The sequence below is a fragment of the Euphorbia lathyris genome, chromosome 4 (assembly GCF_963576675.1).
Source record: "Euphorbia lathyris chromosome 4, ddEupLath1.1, whole genome shotgun sequence".
Classification (NCBI taxonomy): domain Eukaryota; kingdom Viridiplantae; phylum Streptophyta; class Magnoliopsida; order Malpighiales; family Euphorbiaceae; genus Euphorbia; species Euphorbia lathyris.
Window position 1 is genome coordinate 74847880 of NC_088913.1, and position 12355 is coordinate 74860234.

The window sequence follows — 12355 nt, forward strand, 5'->3', positions numbered from 1 at the left end:
GCCAAGAAATAGACTATCCAGATTTGCATCTACCATAATGCACTCAACCTATCTCACACTAAACACAATGGATTGACAAAACCTTTTACAGACATATACTTCAAGTAGTTAGGAACACTTTTGTATAATAACCTTTCTCAAATTATAACTCTAAGGTCCTCAAAATGCTACATCAACATGGCTGCCTCACATGACATTCAATTTCGAGGCAGTCATGTTCCATCTAGGTTTTCTTCATCTATATATGGAATTAAAGTCCCATATTTTACAGAGGGTTTCATAACACATATAGAAACATATGTTATTCTTTATGTATCTTCAAATTCGAAGAATATCAATATGAAAAATATGCTCCAAAATGACTGAAAGCAGTACCCTAGATTTCTGTTTAGGGCACTTGATACATATCTTTCATTTGGACAGCCTATAACCACTTGAAACAACACCAAAACTCAACAAACTCCATCACAACTCATCCAAAACAAATCCTATGATCATACCTAGGTATTTCAGAATCTCAAACTCATAGAAAACAAGCTAAAACAACATACTAACCTTCAACTCGTGTCTATCACCTAGTATGCTTCCTAACTTGACTTGTTTGACTCGAAAATGGAAGAAATTGGAAGAGTTTTCTTTGGAGAGGTTTAGGGTATGAACAAGGAAGGTTTTGCTGAAGCTTTGGTCGAAATTGTGGCTGGAATAGATAAAGAATGAGTTGTGCACATCATTTGTAAAATGAAGAGGTGTATTGTGTCTTAATATTGGGGTGACACATGCTTGCTCACAAACCTCAAATTCAGCCCTCCTAAAGTGTAAGTTAATCAATTTAGGACATATAAATTCATTCATTCATTCATTTAAGTCCTAACTCAATTAACCAATCGTTACATCTTAACGACACACTAATCGCCTACTAATCGCACGATAATCGCCTTATGCATACAAAACTTCTACTGACAATGAGATGAATCTAAAATGTATGTATTCAATCATGAAAACATATATGAATGTGGGAAGACTCATATGTTAGGGTTTTGGTCATATGTTAGGGTTTTGGGGATGTTACATACCCCATCTTGACAAGCTCTTCTACTTTCTCTCGCATGATGTCACTCTCTTTTGGACTTATCCTTTAGTGCGGTAAATTGGGTAAGATGGCCCTGAGCACTAAGTCAATATGATGCTCGATGTCCCTCAATGGTGGCAAATCATTCAGTAGCTCTTTAGTAAACAAGTTCCGATACTCTTCAAGCATACGTGTTACCTCATCCAGCAAAGTCCCCCCTTCCTCTTAGAGCTATTATTGGCTAGCCAGCTGTATTAGAATTATAGCTTTAGCCCTGTAACCATTTTCTAACCTTCTCTCTATTTAAAGCTAATGCCTTGTAATATTTTAGTATGCTAAATGAATGAGATCATCTTCTTCTTTCTAAATTTTCTCTTCTCTCTTATTCTCGCCAAGATTCTTCTACCAGAACTTAGGTTCTGACATATTCATAGACATTCATGGTATATTATTCATTTAGAGACTCCTTTAAGCTAGTTTGGATGAACTTAGCTCTAAAAAGGGCCAAATTGAACAAAATAGGAATTCCAAGAAGTGTTTGGCTGTTTTTTAGTTAAATTACTATACTTAACAATCTTTAGAACATTTATTGGTTTAGTAATGCGTAACTAAAGTTGTAAATTATTGTTTTTGAATTTTCAAATTATCTCAAGAATGGTTAAGTGTAACCAATTCCTTTTGTAATTATTTCGGAAAGAGTAACTCGAAAACAAACGCCTTTTCATTTTCCAAACATTATAACAGAAACTCAACAATATTATTTCCAAATGATTTGAAATAGTAAACATGTACTTTGTATATTTACAAGACGTTAAAAAACATAAAATTTGAAAAATATGCCAACTCGGATATTAAATTGGTTTTGATGAGTTTGAATACACAATGGCCACTAAGATTCTCTAGTAGCTATTTCAAAAGAAATTATGTTAACTCATAGCTATTCTCCTATATTTTGTGGGATTTAGCTCTCTTTATTTTGATTGAATTATGTTTATCTACCATGGTTGATAGATGATGTCTGTCAGAGATTAATATAAGATATATGATTGGGCCTCAACTATCATCTTGAACTTTTAGTTCAAACGGTTCCATAGTATGGTATTAGAGCCATGGTTCAATGTTGTGGCTCCCGCTGATATTAGCATCATGCACCAAATGAATTGGGTGTGAGGGGAGCGTGTTAGACATCCCATATTGCTAAATGAGGAAGCTATATGTTAAAAGTAGATTCACGAAGTTAACAGTTAGAAATTAATTGTTTAACGGTTCCTTAACTATCTAATAAATTCTGGTGGAAAGGATTATAGGGGTACCAACAGTTATGAGTTGTAATTGTTTATTTACCTTTCTGTCCTTTTTATCTGTATAAATATCACTTGTAATCCTTTTGTTAATTCGATGAGAAATGATCTTATTCATCCATGAAAGCTCAGTTTAACATGGTATCAGAGCAGGCTAAGAAGAGCCTGGGAAATTATTGATCATTTTCTCATCGGAATACGTTCAAAGAAAATACAATCAAAACTATACTCTGAAGCGGTGCGTAATTCTGCGGTTGTTTCATATTCAGAGGATTCCGGCGATAACTCCGACAATTCTTCTCGCAATCTTGTTCGTAACTCCAACAATTCTTCTCACAATACTGTTCGCAATTCTTCCACCACTTCTGGAACAATGGCTTAATCACAACAGGTAACCATTATTGATAACCCTCACATGATTTTAGTTTCTACTGTGTTTAATGGAACTAATTTCATCGCTTGGAAGAGAACAATGATTTTAGCTTTAAGTGCCAAACGCAAGCTAAAATTCGTTCAAGAAAACACTAGACCTTCCAATGAAAGTTTAAATGAGTATTTCAAGTGGAAATGGGATGATGATCTGGTTTTTTTATGGATTCGCAATTCTCTAACCAAAGAATTAGCAGATGTGTTTCTATTTGCAAAATCTTCTTTCTCTTTGTGGAAGGAGATTGAACAGAGATATGGAGAAAGTAACGGTCCCTTAATTTTTCAATTAAAGCGCGAGATCAGTGGATTAACTCAAGGAAACTTGAGTCTTGTTGAATTTTTCAACAAAATTAAGAGGAAATGGGATGAGTTGGCTGAAATTAAGCCCTTACTGAGTTGTATTTGTGGAGAGACGTGAAAACAAGCTCAAGATCAATTAGAAGAGGAGCAGTTAATACAATTTCTATCTAGATTGCATAGTGATTTTGATCATGTTCGTGAGCAAATTCTAATAACAGAACCTCTACATTCAGTCAACAAGGCTTATTCAATGTTAATGCGAATTGATAGGTAGAGGAGCATCAGAAGTGAGGTGAAGGAAGAATTTGTGAATGCCTCTATATCCAAATCTCAAGGAAGCAAATCAGGAGGCAAATATTGAGGTAAGAAAGCAAGTGATAGTGGTGGCAAGGATGATAAATTTTGCAAATATTGCAAGAAACCTGGCCATGAGAAGAATGAATGCTTCAAACTAGTAGGCTATCCAGAGTGGTACAAAGGAAAAAGGCGCAATAATCACAAGCAGCAAGCTCATATGTCCAAAGAGAATTCTTCTCCACTAGAAGATACTGATTCTGACAGCGATGAAAAGGAGCCTGTGGAAGCTATAGTGCAGAGGGAAATTCAGAAAGCCTTGAGAAACAAAGCTATTTTATATGGGAGTAAGAATCATGACAAATTTTCTACATTTGCAGGAAAGAGCTCTGCAAGTAACGTGTCTAAACTCAAAAGCAATTCTGAATTTGCTTGGGTGATTGATTCTGATGCAACCACACATATGTCTTATGATGACTGTTATATGCACAATGTAATTAAACTGTCAAAACAACAAAGACAGATGTTTTTGCCTACAAGAGAATCACATGCAATATCCAAGAAAGGATATATTGAACTTGAAAGTCAGTTCACATTGAAGAATGTGCTATATGTACCTGGATTTCATTATAATTTACTATCAGTAGGAAAACTGCTACAAGATCAGAATATTAGCATTAGATTCTTTGCTAAATTCTGTGTTTTGCTGGACCAAGCATGTGATAAATAAGTATAGTAGTAGCATGAATGTAATGGATTGTAGTTTGATTGCTAAAGATAAGTGTGTTGATGATGTGCACATATGGCATCAAAGATTAGGACATCTATCTAGTAGTAGTATGAAGTTTGTAACAGCCATACAAGGCTTGAATAAGGTGCAATTATCTGACTTTGAACATTGTGATGTATGTTTGAGAAGCAAATCAGTCAGGCAACCTTTTTGTAACAGTTCATCAAAATCAATAAAGTTGTTTGAGTTAGTTCACATGGATGTATGGGGACCCTATAAGCAAATTTCTTTAACCGGAGACAAGTTTATCTTAACTATTGTTGATGATTTCTCCAAATCTTTATGGGTGGTGCTGTTTAAGTCTAAAGATCAGGTGCCTAAATTGATTGAAAATTTTGTCAATCTTGTGCATACTCAGTTTGAAGCAAGTATTAAGTCCATAAGATTTGACAATGACACAGAATTCACTAGTCAATATACACACTCATTATTTAAACAGATGGGGATTGTTCACCAAAGGAGTTGCATACACACGCCACAACAGAATGGCATTATGGAGAGAAGACATAGAAGATCGACCACTGTAGCTAGAGCTTTATTGAAGCAAGGAGGATTGTCATAGAAATTCTAGGGAGAAGCAACGTTGCATGCTGCAACTTTGATTAATGTTCATCCTACAAAAATACTGAATTGGAAGACTCCATATGAAGTATTATATAAGAGAGAGCCTGATTAAAAGAGGTTGAAAGTATTTGGTTGCATTGCTTATGCAGTGAACACTGACACAAAGAGAGGGAAGCTTGAAGATAGAGCTTCAAAATGCATATATTTGGGAGGTTCAACTGGCCAAAAAGGATGGAAACTTTATAATCTAAAAACACATTCTTTTGTGTTTCAAGGGATGTGCACTTTGTTGAGACATCCTTTGTTTTTACTAATGAGTCTTCTTCTGTGTTAACAGGTTCACAACAGAATAGTTCAATTTCACCTAATTGTGCAGGTGATGTGTATTTTTGTGAGACTTATCAACCGTCATAAGAAATGCCCCAGGAGACTGTGGAAGAACCTGACAAAGTCATTCACCATGATCAAACTTCAAATGATGCATCAGTAGGATCAGAAATTCAGAAAGCACAAACTTATACTCAGTCTCTTGATAATGAACAAAACAATGTGTTGAGAAGATCAACTAGAAGTATCAAGCCTCCAGTTTGGACCTCTGACTTCATCACAAATGTTGCAACCACTCACATCAAGATGGAAATGCCTGCATTTACAAACAAACATGCTGCATTTCTGAGTAGCATATCAAAGATTCCCAAGCCTAGTTCCTATGCAGCAGCTAGCAAAGACTCAACTGGGTTCAAGCCATGAAATTGGAACTAGAAGCATTAGAGAAGAATGGGACTTGGACTATGACTACACTTCCAAAGGGGAAGAAGGCAATTTCTTCCATGTGGGTGCTGAAGGTCAAGTATAACCAGATGGCAGTTTGGACAAATATAAAGCAAGGTTAGTAGCTAAGGGTTATAACCAGAAATGGGGCATAGATTATCTTGATGGCTTTGCTCCTGTTGCTAAAGTAGTTACAGTTAGATTGATAATTGCTTTGGCTGCTCATTTTCAATGGGAAGTATTTCAAATTGATGTGAATAATGCATACTTGCATGGTTACATTGAGGAAGAACTTTACTTGCAACCACCTGAGGGTTATGATGCAAAACCAGGAGAGGTTTGTAGATTGCATAAATCCATATATGGCCTGAAATAGGCTGGGAGACAATGGAACAAGCAGTTCACTAGCACATTGATTGAGTTGGGATTCACCAAGTCCATCCATGACTACTGCATGTTCACTAAGAGAGTGAAAGAAGAATTCATAGTTCTGGTGGTGTATGTGGATGATGTATTATTAACATGCACATATGTGAGACTTATTTCAGAAGTAAAGGAAGCATTGGATAAAGCTTTCACAATAAAAGATTTAGGTGTTGCCAAGTACTTTTTGGGGGTTGAATTAAACAGATCTGAAAGGGGTTTCATCTTATCTCAACGAAAATATATCAGGGATATGGTGACTGAAGCTGGATTGCAAGATGCAGACAAGGTTACAAGCCCTTTACCCACAGGAATTAAATTCACAGCAGAAAGTCCTTTCATTGAGAACTGTGATCAGTATAGAAGAATAATTGGAAAATTGTTATATCTTGGCTTCACCAGACCAGATATAAGTTATGCAACTCACCAGTTGAGTCAATTTCTTCAAAGTCCAACAAAGATACATTTCAATGCAGCCATTCATGTATTGAAATATTTGAATGGAACTGCCAACATGGGATTGTTATATCCAAAACAAACAAGTCTACAACTAAGCGCTTTTTGCCAGAATGATTTCAAGGAGCAAGAAATGAAGATGTCAGGATATAGTGATGCTGATTGGGCTAGATGTAAAGAGACTAGGAGACCGGTTGGGGGTATTGTGTGTTCTTGGGTGAGTCATTAATCTTTTGGAAAGCGAAAAACAACCAACTGTTAGTAAATCTTCTGCTGAAGCAGAATATAGTTCCATGGCAACAACTTCATGTGAGATAAAATGGATTACTTTTTTGTTAAAGGAGTTGGATTTACATATAAAGAAGCCAATACCATTGTTTTGTGATAATGTTGCTGCAATTCACATTGCTGAGAATCCAATGTTCCATGAAAGAACAAAACATTTGGACATTGATTGTCACATTGTGAGGGAGCATTTACAAAGTGGATTGTTATGCACTCTTTTTGTACATTCTGAAAACCAATTGGCTGATGTATTTACAAAGCCTTTGTCTTACAATCAAATGGTGCCAGTGATCTCAAAGATGGGTATAGTTAAACTTCAAGAGGTTACTGCAAGTCAAGATGATGAGCACAGGAAGAACAAACTGCCTTCGTGAGGGTGTTAAAAGTTGATTCACGAAGTTAGCAGTTAGAAATTAACTGTTTAACAGTTCCCTAACTGTCTAACAAATTCTGGTGGAAAGAATTTTAGGGGTACCAATAGTTATGAGCTGTAATTGTTTATTTACCTTTCTATCCTTTTCATCTGTATAAATATCACTTGTAATCCTTTTGTTAATTCAATGAGAAAGGATTCTTCTTCATCCTTGAAATCTCAGTTTAACACCATATGACTCCTTAAATATGTGAGACAATTCTCATCATTTGAGGTACCTTTCGGGGTGAGTTAGACCTTTGTTTACATGGTATCAGAGACTCTAGGACCAAATGGTCGATGGTTTGAGTCCTGACAACCTCATTAATTAATTGGTGGAATTAAAAAAACACATGCATGGCAGGATGAGCCTGTGTTGTGCACGCTGCAAGCCCAAAAGATATTTACATGTGGAGGTGTCAGAGATTAATATAAGATATATAATTGGACTTTAATTATAGCTTGAGCTTTTAGTTCAAACGGTTGCATGACAATATCTATATTTTGTGGGATCCAAAATTCTACTGATTTGTCGGTTGTTGCTTAATCACTCTAAGCGCATACAGATGCTATAAATTGCAAAATGGATCAAAACATCCAATTAAAAAATTGTGTGTGATTAATTGATATGTGATAGACATAATAGTTAGCATTTTATTTTATTTTTTTACTGTATTTTTAACCATGTATATAAAAACTAGATTATACGAGAGATAAGGTGCAATTTCGAGCGGTGTGATTTGGACAATTGCATATATGAAGTAAGAAACCCAAGAAACTGTGTTGAAACTATAAATTAAGTTGTGTTATTGTCCTTTCATTATTTTATATGGTACAGTACAATTCAATTAACGACAAGCTTGATTTATTTAACTATACATATGGTATGCCTTCACGTGATTAGTCCTATATCCTATGTATCCTCACAATTTCAGAGGCAAAATAGAGTTTTGAGTCTCTACACATAATTCTACAAGTAAAAAGAAACTCAAAACTCAACAAAAATGGAGGAAAGAAAGGGAAGGAGAATTGTTCTATTTCCATTACCATTACAAGGCCATATTAATCCTATGTTTGAACTTGCAAACATTCTTCATTCCAGAGGTTTCTCAATCATCATACTTCACACTACCTTAAACTCTCCAGACCCATCAAAATATCCTCACTTCACTTTCCATTTCCTCCATGAAAAACTTACTGAAACTGAGGCTGAGGCTTCTGGATTGGATACTATTTCTCTTGTGATACTTCTTAATATCAAATGTTGTTCTCCTTTTGAGGATTGTTTGAGTAGATTGTTGTCTGATGAATCTGAAGAGCCTATTGCTTGTTTGATTTCAGATGCTATCTTTTACTTCACTGGAGGTGTTGCTGATATACTTAGGATTCCAAGGTTTGTGCTGAGGACTGGTGGTGCTGCTTCTTTCTTTGTGTTTTCTGCTTTCCCGTTTCTTAGGGAAAAAGGGTATATTCCTATACAAGGTATGTGTATAATCTTGTAGTATTTCTTTAACTCCTTCGTTATTGGAAGGGTAGGTGGTTAGTAGGTAAACCTTAGATCTAATAAAATCTTAAGGTTAGATCTAAATATACTAAATTTTTTTAAGGTTGAGATTAAAATTATTCTAAAACTTAAATTCAATATATTAAAATACATTTATGTCAATAAAGTCACTGTAACCGGATCCACAACTTCCTCCACTCAAATGCTGATACTAGCGACATCAGAAATCCAACTGGAAAGAGCATCTACATGGCACCCACGTGAACGACACATGGCTTTTGCGTATAGGTAAAATTTCAATTGTTATTTTGTCACATGACCACGTAGATGCTCCTTCCATTTGTATCTAGTGATTTTATTGACACAAATAATCTATTTTAGTGATTTTATCGTCTCAGAAACAACTTTAATAACCACCAATATGAATACACTCTATTCTAGAGTGTGTGAGTGCTTTCTTTATATGAATACACTCTACTCTAGTGATTGTGAGTGCTTTTGATTAGGGTTATAAATGAGCTGAGCTGTTCGATAAAAGTTTGATTGTGTTCGACTCGATTTTGTAAACGAGTCGAGTTTGAGCACAACGAAATTCGGTTCGAAAGCTCGTGAGGCTCGATTATAGGTCATGAATAAAGCTCACGATTAAGTTTTGATTTTAATGTTCATGAACATGCTCATGAATATGCTTGGTTCGATTATTTTTTAAATAATAATATTTTAATGGAGGAGAAAATGTAAAATAACATAGTTTTGTGTAAACTTTATAGTTTTGTAGATTTCAAACTATACAGTTTTGTGTTAAAAAAATAAATCAATATAATTAATGAACATAATTAATGAGTTGTTCGCGAGCGAAGTTCATGAACTGGATTAAAGGACTGCCCGCAAGTAACAAGCTCACTATTTGGACATCGATTGATCCAAGGAATCTTATCATTTGGCGCTTGATCTATCCAAAATTTTATCATTTGGCCGCTGAACTATCACAATAGGTGAAATTTCAATCCAATTTGGATGGAAACCTAATATAATTATTGACATATGATGATATTTTGATAATTAGACTTGATAAATTTTAGTTTAGAGATTTGTTTTCTTGTTTTAATCTCATTAATTATTTGGGTAAATCAACTTTAAAACGTACGACATGTCAAGTTCATATGTCAAAATATCACCATATATTATAAGGAAACAAGAATCAAACGTACGACATGTCAAGGAAACTGGATTAAAGGACTGCCCGCAAGTAACAAGCTCACGAACTGCTCATGAACAACTCACGAACATAATTTTGAACTCGAACTCGTCAATTTTCTAACGAACCGAGCTTGAGCGGATCAAAGCTCGCTTAGCTCGACACGATTACAAGCCTACTTTTAACCCGTGATAAAACTTTATTGAAGTCTGTGGTTTGGGTAACCTTATGAATAAGTATGGCTTTTCTTTATCTAAAGTTTGTAATAATTTTCTTTTATTATTATTATCTTTAATACATCCCCTCATAGCAAGGCTCCTTAATAAAATTCCACATTTAAAAACTATCCAACCCAAAAGTTTAACTGTAGATAAGCCCCCAAAAAATGATTTTATTATCCCTAGCAGGAAACAACTAATTGTTCATTTATTGAACTATGTGTATCAGAATCTCAACTTGAAGAGGCAATTATAGAGTTTCCACCACTGAAAGTGAAAGATCTTCCAATATTCAACAAATGCATATCAGAGTCACTCTATCAACTAATCCTCAACATGGTCAATGCAACCAAAACATCTTCAGGAATAATTTGGAACACATTTCAAGAGCTAGAGCAAGAACCATTAGCCTCCCTTCACCATGATTTTACCATACCAATATACCCAATTGGCCCATTCCACAAATTCAATTTCCCCTCTCCAATAACCATCTCATCATCCCAAGATGAAACCTACATATCTTGGCTAAATCAACAAGCACCAAAATCAGTACTATATGTTAGCTTTGGTAGCATAGCAGCAATAAATGGAAACCAGTTCACAGAAATAGCCTGGGGTTTAGCCAACAGTAACCAACCCTTCTTGTGGGTGGTTCGGCCCGGGTTAGTCAAAGGAAAGGAGTGGCTCGAGCTGCTGCCGAACGGGTTCGTCGAGGAGTTGAATGGGAGAGGGAAGATTATAAAATGGGCTAATCAGATAGAAGTGTTGGGACATGGTTCTGTGGGTGCATTTTGGAGTCATAATGGTTGGAATTCTACATTGGAAAGTATATGTGAAGGGGTTCCTATGATTTGTATGCCTTGTTTTACTGATCAAGGTATTAATGCTAGATATGTTAGTGATGTTTGGAGAGTTGGGTTGCAATTGGAGAAAGGGTTATTGGAGAGGAAAGAGATAGAGATTTGCATTAAGAGATTAATGGTGGAGAAAGAAGGAGAGGAGATTAGAGAGAGAAGTATGTTGTTGAAGGAGAAGGCTTGTTTTGCTTGGAAACAAGATGGATCATCTTTTCAGTGGTTGAATAAGTTGGTTGATCATATTTTATCATTAGATTCTTTTGTTTTTCAGGCTCAATAAATGTAAGAGCTTGATAAGTATTGTTCATTTATTCTTTGGATTTTATGAGTTTAAAACGCGGCTAGCTATATAAGAAGTCATCTTACTAATATAATTCAGTCATGGTCTTTTTTTTTTCATAGATGTGAGATTCACTTTATCTTTTTGGGCTGTTTGTTCAAATTTGTACCCCGGGTGTCATACTCTCAGAACCCAGTCGTTACAGTAAACTTATTTTTCTTAATATCAAGGATATTTAATATGCCAACTAAATTGACGATTAAGACAGTCAAGCTTATTACAGATACTCAAAGGAAGGAACGTAGTTTGCATTGAGTAACAAGGAATGGAAGAGGTCACAGACTTCACAAGGGTTGCACGCCCCGCAAGAGACAGGCAGCTCTCCAACCCGATAACCTAGAGTACACCTTATCCACCACTTGCTTATAGGTTTCACGATTAACTCGGTTATGAATGATAGGCATCCCCAAATAAAGACCCAAATTATATGTGGCCGTGAACCCTAGCTCATCACACACTACACGCCTACAAGTTTCATTCGTGTTGCCAGAGAAGTGAATCCGAGACTTAGTAACGCTGACACGTTGTCCCGAGCTTTGACAGAAACAGTCCAAAATGTGTTTGATGACCTGAGCCTGCTCTAAGGAAGCTTCAGCCAACAAAACAATGTCATCGGCGAAGAAGATATGGGATAGGTGAGGTCCCTGACGAGAAATGGGAAGAGGATTCCAGTTCTTGTTAACCACTGCATCAGCAATAAGGTGCCCAAACCGCTCAAGGCAAAGCACAAAGAGGTATGGCGAGAGAGGATCTCCCTGCCGGAGTCCACGTGTGGGGGTGAACCCCGGGAGTTTTTCACCATTCCAAAGAACATTCATATGCGAGGCAGAGACACAATTCATTATGATCTTGACCTAGAGATCAGGTAAACCAAAACAAACAAGGGTATCCCGAAGGAAGGCCCGACTGATTCTGTCATAGGCCTTCTCCAAATCAAGCTTCAAAATCATGTAGCCTTTCCCACCCATTTTACACCTCATAGAGTGCACAGCTTCCTGGAGAAGGATAATATTATCTGAGATATGTCGCCCCGGAATGAAACTGCTCTGAGTGGGCCTGATGAAATTTGGCAGGAGAGGCTTCAGACGGTTAACAAGGCATTTAGTTATAACCTTGTAAGTCACATTGCACAAACTGATGGGGC

At 36.1% G+C, this 12355-nt stretch overlaps 1 protein-coding gene across 1 annotated transcript; it reads left to right on the forward strand.

The window, feature by feature from the left end:
- The first annotated feature begins 8024 nt into the window (after positions 1-8024).
- LOC136227565 (UDP-glycosyltransferase 76F1-like) lies at positions 8025-11151 on the forward strand. Its single transcript, XM_066016265.1, has 2 exons — positions 8025-8576; positions 10244-11151. Exons 1-2 carry the CDS (start codon positions 8099-8101, stop codon positions 11149-11151), a joined length of 1386 nt encoding a protein of 461 aa, XP_065872337.1. The 5' UTR covers positions 8025-8098.
- Positions 11152-12355: the final 1204 nt, after the last annotated feature.

Excerpts from the sequence above, each read along its gene's own strand:
- LOC136227565 (XM_066016265.1), top strand. The coding sequence starts at position 8,099 with ATGGAGGAAAGAAAGGGAAGGAGAATTGTTCTATTTCCATTACCATTA. Across the intron at positions 8,577-10,243 it reads AGGGTATATTCCTATACAAG|AATCTCAACTTGAAGAGGCA; the intron begins GTATGTGTATAA and ends TATGTGTATCAG.